Here is a 15,623-nt window from a genome sequence, read left to right as displayed (position 1 = left end):
CTTCCTAGAGACTTGCTGAATGCTTTTGACCAAAATGCTAATAGTGACATAGACAACGAAGCCCAGGCTGAGGTGGTCTGAAAAAGAGATGAGGAACTTCTTGGGAAATGGAGCAAAAGTCACTCTACCTATGTTTTAACAAAGAGAATGGTGAGATTTTGCCCCTGCCCTAGAGATCTGTGGAACTCTGAACTTGAGATGATCTGAAATTGGAACTTGCGTTTAAAAGGAAAGCAGGGCCGGGCGCGGTGGCTCAAGCCTGTAATCCCAGCACTTTGGGAGGCCGAGACGGGCGGATCACGAGGTCAGGAGATCGAGACCATCCTGGCTAACATGGTGAAACCCCGTCTCTACTAAAAATACAAAAAACTAGCCAGGCGTGGTGGCGGCGCCTGTAGTCCCAGCTACTCGGGAGGTTGAGGCAGGAGAATGGCGTGAACCCGGGAGGCGGAGCTTGCAGTGAGCTGAGATCCGGCCACTGCACTCCAGCCTGGGCGGCACAGCGAGACTCCGTCTCAAAAAAAAAAATAAAAATAAAAAATAAAATAAAAAATAAAAGGAAAGCAGGGAGTAAAAGTTTGAAAACTTTGCAGCATGACGATGCAATAAAAAAGAAACACCCAATTTCTGGAGAGAAATTCAAGGCAGCTGCAGAAATGCACATAAGAAGGAGCCAAATATTAATCGCCAAGACAATTGGGAAAATGTCTCCAGAGCATGTCAGAGATCTTGGCAGCAGCCCCTCCCATCACATGCAGGGAGGCCTAGGAGGGAAAAATGATTTTGTGGGCCAGGCCCAGCCCCGCCACTACTCTGTGCAGCCTTGGTACTTGGTGCCCTGTGTCCCAGCTTTTCCAGCTCCAGCCATGCCTAAAAGGGGCCAAGGTACAGCTCAGGCTATTGCTTCATAGGGTGCAAACCCCAAGCCTTGGCAGCTTCCACGTGGTGTTGGGCCTGTGGGTGCAAAGAATTCAATAACTGACATTTGAGAACCTTCACCTACATTTCAGAGGATGTATGGAAACGCCTGGATGTCCAGAACAGAAATCTGCTGCAGCGGCAGGGCCCTCATGGAGAACCTCTGCTAGGGCATTGAGGAAGGGAAATGTGGGGTTGGAACTCCCAGAGTCCCCACTGGAGGACAATCATCCTCCAGACCCCAGAACAGCAGATCCACCAAGAGCTTTGCACTGTGCACCTGGAAAAGCCGAAGACACTCAATGCCCACCATGAAAGTAGCCGAAGGGGGTGGGTGCGGGAGGGCTGTCCCCTACAAAGCCACAGGGGCGGAGCTGCCCAAGGTCACGAAAGCCACTCCTTGCATCAGTGTGCCCTGGATGTGAGACATGGGGTCACAAAAGAGATCATTTTGAGCTTTAAGATTTAATGACTGCCCAACTGGATTTCGGACTTGCATGGGGGTCTGCAGTCCTTTGTTTTGGCCAATTTCTTCCATTGGAAATGGGAGTATTTATCCAATGCCTGTATTTCCATTGTATCTTGAAAGTAACTAACTTGCTTTTGATTTTACAGGCTGCTAGATGGAAAGGACTTACCTTGTTGCAGATGAGACTTTGGACTTGGACTTCTGAGTTAATGATGAAATGAGTTAAGACTTGAAGGCCTTGCTGGGAAGGCAAGATTTGTTTTGAAATGGAATGGAATGGTTTTGAAACGAACATGAGATTTGGGAGGGATCGGGGGAGAAATGATATGGTTTGGCTTTGTGTCCCTACCCAAATCTCACCTTGAATTATAATCCCCAAAGTGTTGAGGGAGGAACCTAGTAGGAGGTGACTGGACCATGGGGGCAGTTTCCCTCATGCTGTTCTCATGATAGCGAGTTCTCAGGAGAACTGATGGTTCTGTAAGTGTGTGGAAAGTTCTTCCTTGGTTTGCTCTTCTCTTCTCCTGCTCTTCTCTCTCCTATCCCCTTGAGAAGAGGTCTGTTTCCCCTTCTGCCATAATTATAAATTTCCTGAGGCCCCCCAGTTATGCAGAACTGTGAGTCAACTAAACCTCTTTCCTTTATAATTACCCAGTCTCAGGTAGTATCTTTATAGCAGTATAAGAATGGGCTAATATATCCATCAACCGTATAATGAACCCACATCCTGCCATGAACAGGGCCTACACAAGGAAAAATTATTTCACTCAAAATGCCATTAACATCTGCTGAGAAGCCCTGATCCAGGGAACAGAGGTCCTGAAGAGACCCAAGCGCTGTCACAAGGGTATGCCGACACCCAGCAGTGAGAGGAGACAGAGTGGTAAGGAGGGGCCAGCAAGGCAAGTCAAAGGCAAGTGCTGGCCCCAAGGGCCAAGTGCATTAAACATTTTAGGGGCGGGTGGGAATTGAATGTGAATGAGGTCAAGTACCAAGCAGACTAAGACCTTGGATTTCACAAGACACACCCTGATGGTCTCCCTTTGTGCCTCTTCGTGTGGAATAGATCAGGAGAAATAACCACAGAACCCAATTTGCCAGGCTTCCTACACCAAGTCATCTAAAATCTAGTCCCATTATTGTGTCTCAAGCCAAACCGCCTAATTATAAGAAAAAAATAACAGATTAAGGCAGACAGACTGTAAACTGCTAAGCAGATGGGGTGCGGGAGAAACACAATGTCAGTGGGCAACTAAGTAGAGGCCTGGCAGCAGAATACACAAAAGTTTTACAAATCACTTTCGTGGAACTATGAAGAAGAGCTCGTACCAAAGAGAGCTGGCTTTATTCTTCATCTGGAGTTCCCCTTTGGCACTCCCCTGTGTGACACCCTCCCTTAGGGAGGGGAAAGGGTGGTCTACAAACTGCAGCTCCAGACCTGCTCCTGGCGATGCAGGCTCTGCACAGAGACCTGCCCAGGTGTGCGCTGACCTTCCCGCCAGCTTTGTTATTCAACAGTGGCCTCTACTGGTCAATAAAGAATTGCAGCAATAAAGAATTGCAGAGTTCAGAGGCTGGAGGGAATGGTTCTGGACACTTGATTTTTTCCGTTTTGTTTTTTTTGCTTCCAAAGCATATACACGCATACACAAAATAATATACAGCTTTGTGTTAACTGATAAGAAACAAGTTCAAAAAAAGATATGAATCTTAGTATCAGGGCAATTTTCGGAGGCCATTCCTTGCCACTTAAAATAGTGGCTTAACAAATAGCCACCACACAGTGAAATATAAATTTAACCTTTGACCCAGCAATTTCATTTCTAGGAATCCATCCCACAGATAACATTGGTGAAGATAAAAGATGTATACACAGGCCATTCATTTCAGGACTATTTGTAAAAACAAAAAGAAATTAAAAAGGACTCGAGTGTCTATCAACAGAGGACCAGTCAAATTATGATACATATACCAGTGGAATACTTTGCAGGTATAAATACCTCTACATGCAAATACAGAACAAACTCCAGGACGTATTACATAAAAAAAACAAGGTGGACAAAAGTGTGTGACTAGGGCCTTTAATGAGGTAATTAAAATTAATGTGGTCATTAGGGTGGACCTTAATCCAATCTGACTAATGTCCTTATAAGAAGAGATGAGGACACAGGCATACAGAACAGGGCCTCAGAAGAAACCAGCCCTGCCCTATTCCTTATCTTGGACTTCCAGCCTCCAGGACTATGAGGAAATACATTTCTGTTGTTTAAGCCATGCCCACTTTGTGGTAGAGCAGCCCTAGCAAGCATAGTGCTGAAACAACTGCACTGCCATTTACAAATAATTTACAAATAAACTTTGGCCTTTATCTCACACCATACGGAAAACTTTATTATATGGATCCCAGACCTAAATATAAGAGCTGAAACTACAAAACATCTAGAAAAAATCATAGGTGAAAATCCTACTGCCACTTGATGTTTAGCAGCTATTTCTTAAATATAACACAATAGCAAGAAATATTTTAAAAGTCAATAACTGAATTTCATTGAAATAATAAAAACCCTCCTTTTTTTTTTTGAGACGGAATCTCGCTCTGTCACCCAGGCTGGAGTGCAGTGGCGTGATCTCGGTTCACTGCAAGCTCCGTCTCCTGGGTTCACGTCTTTCTCCTGCCTCAGCCTCCTGAGTAGCTGGGACTACAGGTGCCTCCCACCACGCTAGGCTAATTTTTTGTATTTTTAGTAGAGACGGGGGGGGGTTTCACTGTGTCAGCCACCATGGTCTTGAACTCCTGACCTCGTGATCCGCCCACCTCAGCCTCCCAAAGTGCTGGGATTACAGGCGTGAGCTACTGCGCCCAGCCAAAGAACTCATAAAACTTAAGAAAATCAATACAATTTTAAAAGGAGCAAAGACTCAAGTCGCTTCATCAAAAAAGACACATGGATGACAAACACATGAAATGATGCTCAACATCATGAGTCTTATGGAAATGCAAATCAAAACCTCAGTAAGGGCTAGGGGCGGTGGTTCACAGTGGTTCACGCCCATAACCCCAGCACTGGGAGGCCAAGGCGAACTCCTGAGGTCAGGAGTTAGAGATCAGCCTAGCCAACACAGTGAAACCCTGTTTCTACTAAAAACACAAAAACTAGCCAGGTGTGGTGGCACGCGCCTGTAGCCCCAGCTACTTGGGAGGCTGAGGCAGGAGAATTACTTGAAGCCAGGAGGCAGATGTTGTAGTGAGTCGAGATCATGCCACTGTACTCCAGCCTGGATGACACAGCGAGACAGTCTCAAAAAAAAAATAAAATAAAATAAAACCCCAGTAAGACTGCTATACACCCAATAGAATGGCTAAAATTTTTAAAACTGGATGAGCACAGTGGCTCACAGTTGTAATCCCAACACTTTGGGAGGTCAAGACGGGCAGATTGCTTGGGCCCACAAGTTCAAGACAAGCCTGGGCAACATGGTGAAACCCTATCTCTTCCAAAAATACAAAAATTAGCTAAGCGAGGTGGCATGTAACTGTAATCCCAGCTTCTTGGGAGGCTGAGGTGGCAGGATTGCTTGAGCCTGGGAGGCAAAGGCTGCAGTGAGCCATGACTGCACCACTGTACTCTAGCCTGAGTGACAGAGAACCTGTCTCAAAAACAAAACAAAAAAAAACACAACACATCTGGTCACGCCAAGTGTCAGCGAGGAGGTGGGGCAACGGGATCGCTTAATACAGATGCTAGTGAAATGTGAACCGGAGGAAAACAGTTTGGCCATTTCTTTAAAAATTAAACATACACTTATCATTATAACTCTGGTTATTTACACAGGTGAAATAAAAGCATATATCCACAGAAAGACATGTACACAAATGTTCATAGCAGGTTTATTTCTAATAGCCTAGACCTGGAAACAATCCAAATGTCCAACAGGTAAATATATAAACAAACTGTAGTCTATCCATGCAATGGACTACTACTCTGCAATAAAAAAAGAACAAAATACTGACACAGGCAACAACACAGATGAATCTCAATATAATAATGCTGAATGAAATAAGTCTGATAAAAAGAAAGTACAAAACAACCTACATGGTAAGTGAAAGTAGATGGGTCACCACCCAAGAACTGGGGCAGAAGGGAGGAAGGGAGAGATGAATTAAAAAGGGGGCAGGAGGAAACTTTTGGGGATAATAGACACATTCATCACCTTGACTGTGGTGATGGTTTCATGGGAATACACACATATCACAACTCACCAAATTGTATGCTTCAATATGTCAGTTTACTATACGTCAATAGTACCTCAAAGCTTTTTTTTTAAAGGTGGCTGGGGAAAAAATGACAGCATAAAGGCTAAAAAGATGAAGCACAAACAGGGATAAAATAATTATAGCATATATAACCAACACAAGATTAGGGGTACAAAAAGGGATGGGACTATATAAACAACTCCTACAAGTCAATAAGAAAAAGACAATTCATCTAAAATTGGTTTAAAAAACAATGAACAGACATTTCACAAAGGAAAAAACATGAATGGCCTATCTACACGAAAGGATGCTCAACTTCATTCAGAATCACAGATGTACAAATTAAAACCTCAAGATACCACATCATACTCATCAGATCGCTAAAAACGAAATACAGTACACCATCAAGGTGTTAGCAACCATGATCAGCGCTGGGAATGATCAGCTGCTGCTGAAAGCAATACATACTGGACAACCACACTGAAAAACAGTTTGGCATTACCAAGGAAAGCTGATTATGAGTGTTCTGTGACCCTGTGTTACGACCCAAATGTGTTCACCAATACACATATTCAAAAACATTCACAGCAGCATTATTTGTAAAAATAAAAAATTGGAAATAACTCAAATGTCCAACGACTGAATGGATGAATTGTGGCTTATTCACAAAATGAAATACTACTCAACAGTGAACGTAAACTAAGGCCACAGTTATGCACGACTTAATGCCGTTTCAGTAGAGGATAGGCTGCGTATACGAAGAGGGTCCCCTAAGATTCTAATGGAGCTGAGAGATTCTGATCACTAATGATGTGTGTTACATTTTGCCTGCAGTATTCAGTACAGTCACAGGCTGCACAAGTTTGTAGCCTAGGAGCAACAGGCTCTACCATATAGCCTAGGTGTGTAGTAGGCAGTACCATCTGGGTTTGTGTAAGTACACTCTAGGATGTTTATACAATGATGAAATCATCTAACAACACGTTTCTCACTACCCTGGCATTAAGTGACACGATCGTAAATGCTTCAACATACATGAATTTCAAAAACAAGGCTGAGCAAAAGATTTGATTCACAGAACATATACTGCATAATTCCATTTCTACTAAGTCCAAAAACAGGTAAAAGTAAACAATATGTTAAGTGATATATATAAAGAAAATAAAGACTTATACAAAATTCAGAAAGGCAGTTAAGTTTTGGTGGTGGTAGGAAGGAGCACAAAGACTTCCAAGTTGCTGCCACTGTTCCATTGAAACTGGTGCCATGGACACAGACATTCATTTTATCATTTAATCTGAACATACACCTTTTCTATACTTCTACATATACAATATTCTTCACAACAAAAGTTTTAAAACTGGGCAAGACCCTGTCTCTACAAAAATAAAGTTTTTAAAAACTAAAAAGGGGACATCATGGGGAAACACGACAGTAATAGGAAGGGACAGACTGGGTCTGGTGGTTCAGGGAGGGCACAAGTGATGAAACCAGCCAGGGAAGGAAAGTGTCACTGCACCCAGCCCAGGAGAGGAGCATATCAAGCCCGGAGAGTTAGGGGACAGCAAATAGGCCAGGAGGGCTGGAGGAGAGGGAGCCAGAGGAGAGCACAGGGCACTGGGAGGACTCTGGTTCTACTGCGACAAGGGTCCTGAGCACGGCAGCGTGATCACTCTCTGCCACACTGAGGGCAGAAGAAAATGTGTCAAGAGCAGGAGGTAGAGGACCCAGCTGGATTCTAGGAAAGAATCTAGGCTAGAGGTGAGAGGCGCTTGGACCAGCAGGGAGCAGTGAGCGAAGGTTGAGATGAAGTCTGAAGGAAGGATACCAGATTACACATGGCTATAAAAGAAAGTGAGGTGTTAAGGAAATTCTAAGGATTTTAGCCCAACAACTGGAAGAACAAGGCTGCTGTAAGTGCAGGGGGTAAGGCTGTATGAACAATGACAGTGGAAAACGCAGGAACTCAGTGGAAAACGCAGGAACTCAGTTTTAGAGCTCAGTTTCATACACGTAAGTTTTGGGTTCTAATCCTATCTAATAGGAATTAAATCTTATCTAATAGGAATTAGATACTGTACTGGGTTAGTGTCCCCTGAAAATTCAGGTATACCCAGGCTCTGTGACTGTAAACTTATTTGGACCAGATTGGGTCTTTAAAGATGTAATTGAGTTAAAATGAGGTCATATCAATTAGGTGAGCCCTAAACCGAATTATTGGTGTTCTTGTAAGAGAGAATACGGGCACCAGTGCACACAGGGAGAAGATGGCCATGTGAAGATGGAGGCAGAGGATGGAATTACACTACCTCAAGCAAGAGAACACCAATAAACGCCAAGGAAGACCACCAACCACCATTAGCTGGAAGAGGCAAGTAAGGGTTCTCCCCTCGAGCCCTCAAGAGGAAGAATGACCCCATCAACACCTTTCAGATGTCTGGCCTCCAGCACTATGAAAGAATAAATTTCTGTTGTGCTAAGCTCTCTATGGGTAGCACTTTGTATGGCAGCCCACTTCTACCTAGGTCTATCTCTGACACTCCTAGGAAAGGCTGGATGATGAATAAAAACAGGACATCAAGACAAGACAGCAGTTTAGAACAACTGAGTTCTTTCCTGGCTCTCCTTTTCCCCTGTTTGTGAACCTAGGCAAAATCATCTTGTCTGTTGCTCAATTCCACAAAATCTGTAAAATTAGGGGGCCTGAACAGAATCATAGGCAAGGTCCCACCACCTCTAAATTTCTGCAGTTCTATGACTATTCCCAAATACAATAAAGTGGGCCTGAACATCTATCCAAATCTATCTAAACCCCTTCTATGTAGAGATTGATTCTGTCAAGTCCACCTTTATACTGGAATGTGCTACCTTAAAATACGTTATGAGGACAAACTAGATGTTAAGATACACAAAAAATAAACACTAAATGATACACAAAAAATAAACATTAAATTTTATCACATTATTAAGATACAGGAAAAACAAAGTCCCCTCAATAACATACTGTATTCATCTTCTGTCACTGCTGTAACACAAACTACCACAAATTTAGTGATTTAAAACAATACTCATTGATGATCTCAGAGTTTCCAAGTGTCAGAAGTCTGGACACAGCACGGGCCAGCTAGTTCTCTGCTCAGAGTCTCACCAGGGCTGCCACTCCAAGTTCATTGAGGTTGCTGACAGAATTCAGTTCCACAGGGCTGTTGGCCGGGGGTCATTCTCAGCTTCTTGAGGCCGCCCACCTTCCTCAGCTCATGGCTCCTTTCATCTTCACAGCCAGCCACAAAAGGTAGAGATCCTGTCATATGTCGAATCTCTCTGACCGACCCCATCCTGCCTTCATTGCCTGCTTTTGAGCCTTATGTTATTGGATCCTCCAGGGTAATCCAGAATAAACTCCCTCTCTTTAAATCAGCTGATTAGTAACCTTACTTACATCTCCAAAGGCCCTCCACCGCAGTACTAGAAAGCGCTTGAATAACTAGGGCATGTGAATCTTAGGGAGGTATGTTTAGAGTTCTACCTTCCACACATAGTCCAAACTTTCATGTTAACATGTAAAAACACACAATACACTTCTGTGACAAACCTTTGGAAATTAACCATTATTGGCTGGGCGCGGTGGCTCAAGCCTCTAATCCCAGCACTTTGGGAGGCCAAGACGGGTGGATCACTAGGTCAGGAGATCGAGACCATCCTGGCTAATACGGTGAAACCCCGTCTCTACTAAAAAATACAAAAAACTAGCCGGGCGAGGTGGCGGGCGCCTGTAGTCCCAGCTACTCAGGAGGCTGAGACAGGAGAATGGCCCGAACCCGGGAGGCGGAGCTTGCAGTGAGCTGAGATCCGGCCACTACACTCCAGCCTGGGCGACAGAGCGAGACTCCGTCTCAAAAAAAAAAAAAAAAAAAAAGAAATTAACCATTATTTAGGTTTATTACTGCAAACTAATTGACAATTGAAATAACAGATGAAGCTTTTGTCAGGACAGTAAAAGGGAGAACATATCTTTGCTAATGCAAATATCCTTAGAAAATACAAGTTCAACAACGCAAAGACTGGCCTGAAGCAGCAGCCTGAACTTAATTTCCTATGCAGGGGTTTAATGATTTTCTTCTCAATAAAAATGAGAAAATGGCTGCTCACAGTCTAGCCTCACCCTAGAAACAGGACAAAAATAAAACTAAAACAGAGACACAAACACAAACCAGGACACCAAGAAATGGTAGGTGTTTACACATTTGACCCACCAGCCAGGTTTCCCATGAGGACACAGAAGTAACAGTTCCCCATATCCAATCCTCTGTTCTAGTATGAACGTTGTCAGAATCAAAATGGAGTCACTTTTGTCAAACCCTGACAATATGGAGGTCAAGATGAAGACAGAAAAATCAGCCAGGTGTAGCGGCACGTGCCTGTAGTCTCAGCTACTCAGGAGGATTAAGTGAGAGGATAGCTTGAGCCTAGGATGTCAAGGCTTGCAATGAGCTGTGGTTGTGCCACTGCACTCCAGCCTGGGCGACAGAGCAAGACCCTGTCTCAAAAAAAAAAAAAATTATTTGCCAAAATATGCTTAATTTTTATTGCTAAAAAATGCTAACAATCATTTGAGCCTTCAGCAGGTCATAATCTTTTTGCCGGTGCAGTCTTGCCGGGATATTGATGGCTGCTGACTGATCAGGGTGGTAGTTGCTGAAGGCAGGAGTGGCTGTGGTAGTTTCTGAAAATAAGACAATTAAGTTTGCCACAGGGACTGACTCTTTCACCAAAGATTGCTCTGTAGTCTGTGATGTTGTCTGACAGCATTTTACCCAGACTGGAACTTCACTCAATATTGGAGTCAATACCCTCAAACCCTGCCGCTGCTTTATCAACTAAGTTTATGGAATAGTCTCAATCTTTTGTTGTCATTTCAACAATGTTAACAGCATTTTCACCAGGAGTAGATCCCATCTCAAGAATCACTTCTTTGCTCATCTGTAAGACTCAACTCCCCATCTGTTCAAGTTTGATCATGAGATTATAGCAACTGAGTGACATCTTCATGCTCCACCTCTAACTGCAGTTCCCTTGCTATTTCCACCATATCTGCAGTTGCCTCCTCCCCTTAAAGTCATCCATGAGCATTGAAATCAACTTTTTCAAAAGCCTGTTGTTGATACGGTGACCTCCCATGAATCACAGATGTTCTTAATGCCATCTAGGATAATAAATCCTTTCCAGAAGGCTTTTGATTTTCTTTGCCCAGATCCATCAAAGAAATCACCTTTCATGGCAGCTATGGCCTTATGAAATGTATTTCTTAAATAAAAGTGAAAATTGTTCCTGGATCCATGGGCTGCAGAATGGGTGTTGTGTTAGCAGGCATAAAAACATTTATCTCCTTATACATCTCCATCAGAGCTCGAGTGACCAGGTGTACTGTCAGCAATAATATTTTGAAAATAATCTTTTTTTTCCTGAGCAGTAGGTCTCAACAGTGGGCTTATATTCAGTAAACCATGTTGTACTTAGATGTGCTGTCATCCAGGCTGTTGTACCATCCCTAGAGCTCAGAGTAGATTTAGCATAATTTTTAAGGGCCCTAAGATTTTCTGAATGATAAATGAGCACTGGCTTCAACTCAAAGTCAACTTAAAGTGACTGACATTAGCCCCTAACAAGAGTCAGCCTGTCCTTTGAAGCCAGTCACTGACTTCTCTCTAGCTGTTTAAGTTGTATATGGCATCTCCTCCTCCCAATACTGCATAAGGCTATTTTACGTACCTTGTAAATCTATTGCTTAATTTAGGAGTCACTTTCATCTTGATCTTAGCTAGATCTTCTGGAGAACTTGCTGCTTCACCTTGTGCTTTTATGTTATGGAGACAGGTTATTTACTTCAATCTCATGAACCAACCTCTACTAGCTTCCAATTTTTCTTCTGCAGCTTCCTCACTGCTCTCAGCCTTCATAAAACTGAAGAGTTAGGGCCTTGCTCTGGATTAGGCTTTGGCTTAAGGGAATGTTATGAGTGGTTTGATCTTCTATCCAAACCACTAAAACTTTCTTCACATAAGCAGTAAGGCTTTTTCACTTTATTATTCATTGTGTTCAACAGAGCAACACTTTTAATTTCCTTCAAGAACTTTTCCTTTGCATTCACAACTTGGCTAACTGGTGCAAGAGACCCAGCTTTCAGCCTGTCTTGACTTTCAACATTCTTTTCTCACTAAACCTAATCATTTCTAGTTTTTGATTTGAACTGGGTGGAGTGCAACTCTTCACTTGAACACTTCAGCCCACTGTACGGTTATTACTGGCCTATTCAATATTGTTTTGTCTCAGGGAAGAGAGAGGCCGGGAGAGAGATGGGGAAACAGCCAGTCAGTGAAGCACACACAACATTTATTAGGATGACCATCTTTTATGGGCATGGTTCGTGATGCCCCAAAATAATTACAACAGTAACATCAAAGATTACTGATCGACCGGGCGCGGTGGCTCAAGCCTGTAATCCCAGCACTTTGGGAGGCCGAGACGGGCGGATCACGAGGTCAGGAGATCGAGACCATCCTGGCTAACCCCATGAAACCCCGTCTCTACTAAAAAAATACAAAAAACTAGCTGGGCGAGGTGGCGGGCGCCTGTAGTCCCAGCTACTCGGGAGGCTGAGGCAGGAGAATGGCATAAACCCAGGAGGCAGAGCTTGCAGTGAGCTGAGATCCGGCCACTGCACTCCAGCCTGGGTGACAGAGCAAGACTCTGTCTCAAAAAAAAAAAAAAAAAAAAAAAAAAAAAAAATCAAAGATTACTGATCATAGATCACCGTAATAGATTAAAATGTGACACAGAGACACGAAGTGAGCAAAAATGGTGCCAACAGACTTGCTCCCATGCAAGGTTGCTTGTAAAAAAAACTTGTAAACTTGTAAAACATGCAATATCTGCGAAGTGAAACTCAATCAAGCAAAGTGCGCGGGAAAGTAAGTGTGCCTCTACGTTCTGCTTTAGCAGACACTAGGTGGCGAGCGTTATTTGAACTTTTACAGCAGGCCGCGTATCTGCTCCTGCACATTCATGGATTCGACCAACTAGGAATACAAAATACTTGAAAAAAATAACGATTTAAAAATAAAAGTAAAAAAAATCAGTATAACTATTTGCGCAGCACTTACACTGCATTAGGTACTATAAGTAAACCTTGAGATGATTTAAAAGTTATGAGAGGCTATGCGTACATTAAATGCAAATACCACGCCACTTTATAGTAGAGACTTGAGCATCCGTATCTGCCGGTGGGCCTGGAACCAATCCCCTCCAGATACCAAGGAATGAATGACCATACCTGAGTGAACCTGTATTTGCAATGTTTTGGTCTGCTTAAGCCAAACATCAACTCTCACTGTGCAGTGTCACCAATACAGCTATACGAAATCAAGCTACATGTATATTCACCACTTATTTCTGTTTTATCACATTCATTAGTTCAGCCTATTTTTAACCTTCTTCCAAAATTACCCTCAATCTAATTACAAAAGCAGCGGCTAACTTTATTAAGAGTTTACACATCAGGTATTTAGCACTTCACCGGCAGTATCAACTTTAACCTTTTAAGATAAAGAAACTGCAGAGACTGCGAGAGAGGAACAAGGTCAAAGAGCTAAGGAGCTGAGAGGCCGGGTCTGAACTCGGGCCCTGCTCTTAGCCGGCTACTATCTTGTCTCCGCCGGCGAGTCAGGTTTCTGGCGCTTTCAACACAATGGCATTCCAAGACTTCTCGCAGCAGTTCTTCCGAGCGGGAATTCGGTGTAAAACGATGGAATGCCGAGTGCTCCTAGGTTCTCATTTCTCCCTTCGCTCTCCTCAGACATTAGAAATATCTAACGTACCGGGTAGGAAAGCACTCATGAGGTTTTCTCAACACTACCTAGGAGGAGTGACAGGTGGCACTGTTCAAAAGCCCTTTTCCTTCACTGGAGGGAAAGCCAAAATCTGACCTTTCACCTAAAGCTCCACCAACGAGTCTTTTTCCCCTTTTAACGCATACACTTTTCCCCCCTAATTCCTCAGCAGCAACTCAGGCCTTCTTCCCCAAGCTCTCACTGCACGTTCTCAAGGCTGCCAAGAAAAGAATTACTAGAAAAGAGAAAAAAGAAAGCCCGCAAAGACTCAACTGTGTGTGCTCTCAACTAACACGGCGCCGGCGCTGCCTTTACCGACGCTGGGAAGGCTTCTCCTCACTTCACGCGTGAGGGCGGGCAGCGGGCGCAGAGAGCGGCGCTCCGGGGGACCCACAGCGGGGCTCGCGGTGGAGGCCCCGCGCCCGGCTCCCCCGCCAGGCTCTCTGCCCCAGCCCCGCCGGACGACGCGGGCCCGGGAGCAGGAACGCGGGACGCTGCTGACCGCCCAGATCCCCGAACTCACGTTTGTACTCGGCCATCAGCCTCTTCAGCGCCGTCCCCGCCATGGCCCCGCAACAGCTTCGCTGAGCGACCTCGCCTCAGCCGCGAGCGTCCCTCCTGCCCCGACACCGGGGGCTGCTTCCGGGTCACCGTCACGGGCCTAGGAACTCTTCCGGGGCGTGGTGCGCAGCGAGCGTGCGCAATCGCGGAAGCGCGCTGTCGGGGCGGTGGGAGTTCAACGGGCGGCTGCGGGTTCTCTCGGCTCTTGCCCCGTCCTTAGTCGCTTTGCGTGGTTGGTTCCGGTCCCGGCACTTACAGAGGCCTCAGGGTCCTGGTCTTGTAGAGACTTCCTGAACGGTGGCGCCTGTTCTAGTGTGTGCGCTGCCTGTTCCGTGCCAGCCGCGCGCTGCCGGTTCCGTGCCAGCCGCGCGCTGCCGAAGGGCGGGAGGACGGGGTTTGTAGGGGGGAGGATGGGGTTTGTAGGGGGGAGGATGGAGGTTGGGGAGGGAGGGCGGAGACGAGATGGGAGGTCGCGGGGCGGTCGGGGGCTGGGAACAAGGCGCCTGAGGCACGGGTCCGCACTGAACGTTCCAGCCGCCCCCGGCCGGCCGGGTTTCAGGTTTGAAAAGGTGGTAAGGTTGGCTGTCCTGGCGCTTTTTCTCCACGTGTTGTGCGGCTCCGCTGGAGTTCGGGTCCAGCACCTTCTACTTCGAGGGAGAGAACCGCCAGCTCCGCTGGGCAGCCTCGACACCAGGGCACCCCCGGGAGGGAGGGCGCGGCTCGGGTCCCTGCCCGAGCCCCTGGGGTGCTGAGAGACTCCCCAGCGCCCCGCGTGGGCTCCCGGCCTCTCCACAGTTGAGGATCCTGTAAGGAGCTAGCCCTTTTCCCGTAATGGCTGTACTGAGTGGGAGTGCTTTCCCGATTGACCCGCTGTGAATAGGTGAGCGATTTGAAACCACATCCTTACTTCACAGTGAGTGCTTCGTGGCTGTCCAGTGCAAGGATGTATATACACACACACCTTTGCAAAAAACGTTTGCATCTCTTGCCTGGCTGTTCGTTGCAATAACCTCTTCATTTGTCTTTTCCCTTCCAGCATTGCAGATGATCTCTGTAAAAGAAGTCTGATCACATTCACACGCTGCTCCGCCCATTTCACTCAGTAAAGCACTGCCTTGGGCCACCCCGCCGTCCTCCCAGACCCTCCCGACATCCCTCTCACTCCACTCCAGCTGCCCTGGCTTCGTTCAGAGTCCCTGACTTTTCCCACCCCGGAAACACTTTCTTCTGGCGGCTCTGGTCCCCAACTCTTCCCACTCTCTTTCAGTCTTTGCTCAAATGTTGCCTCTTCGGTGTGGCCTAGACCATCACCACCCGGCCTTCACCGCATACCTTTCTCTCTGCAACTCCTACCCAACACACCGTACTATAGAACTTACTAGCATGCTATAAATTTATTACCCTTATCTGTTGCTTCTAACCAAAACCGTGTTCCATGAGAGCCAAGGTTCTCTGCCTACTTCTGTCTTGTTTCTGGGGCAGCCTCTGTACCTGGACACCATATACTCTTAATACGGATTTGTCAAATCAAATG

General features: G+C 45.5%; 1 protein-coding gene across 2 annotated transcripts in view; it reads right to left on the bottom strand.

Annotated features, from left to right (window-relative positions):
- The window catches only part of UBE2G2 (ubiquitin conjugating enzyme E2 G2), a 34,252-nt gene extending 19,887 nt beyond the window's left edge, over positions 1-14,365 (bottom strand). The window contains exon 1 of one of the 2 annotated variants that reach the window (XM_050784519.1): positions 14,052-14,365. In XM_050784519.1, coding sequence (XP_050640476.1) covers positions 14,052-14,094 — 43 coding nt within the window. In that variant the 5' untranslated portion in view covers positions 14,095-14,365. The remainder of the gene's footprint in view (positions 1-14,051) is intronic. The other variant, XM_050784520.1, reaches the window with a different exon arrangement.
- Positions 14,366-15,623: the final 1,258 nt, after the last annotated feature.

The sequence above is a fragment of the Macaca thibetana genome, chromosome 3 (genome assembly GCF_024542745.1).
Source record: "Macaca thibetana thibetana isolate TM-01 chromosome 3, ASM2454274v1, whole genome shotgun sequence".
NCBI classification, from domain to species: domain Eukaryota; kingdom Metazoa; phylum Chordata; class Mammalia; order Primates; family Cercopithecidae; genus Macaca; species Macaca thibetana.
This window is presented reverse-complemented; position numbering and strand designations above follow the sequence as displayed.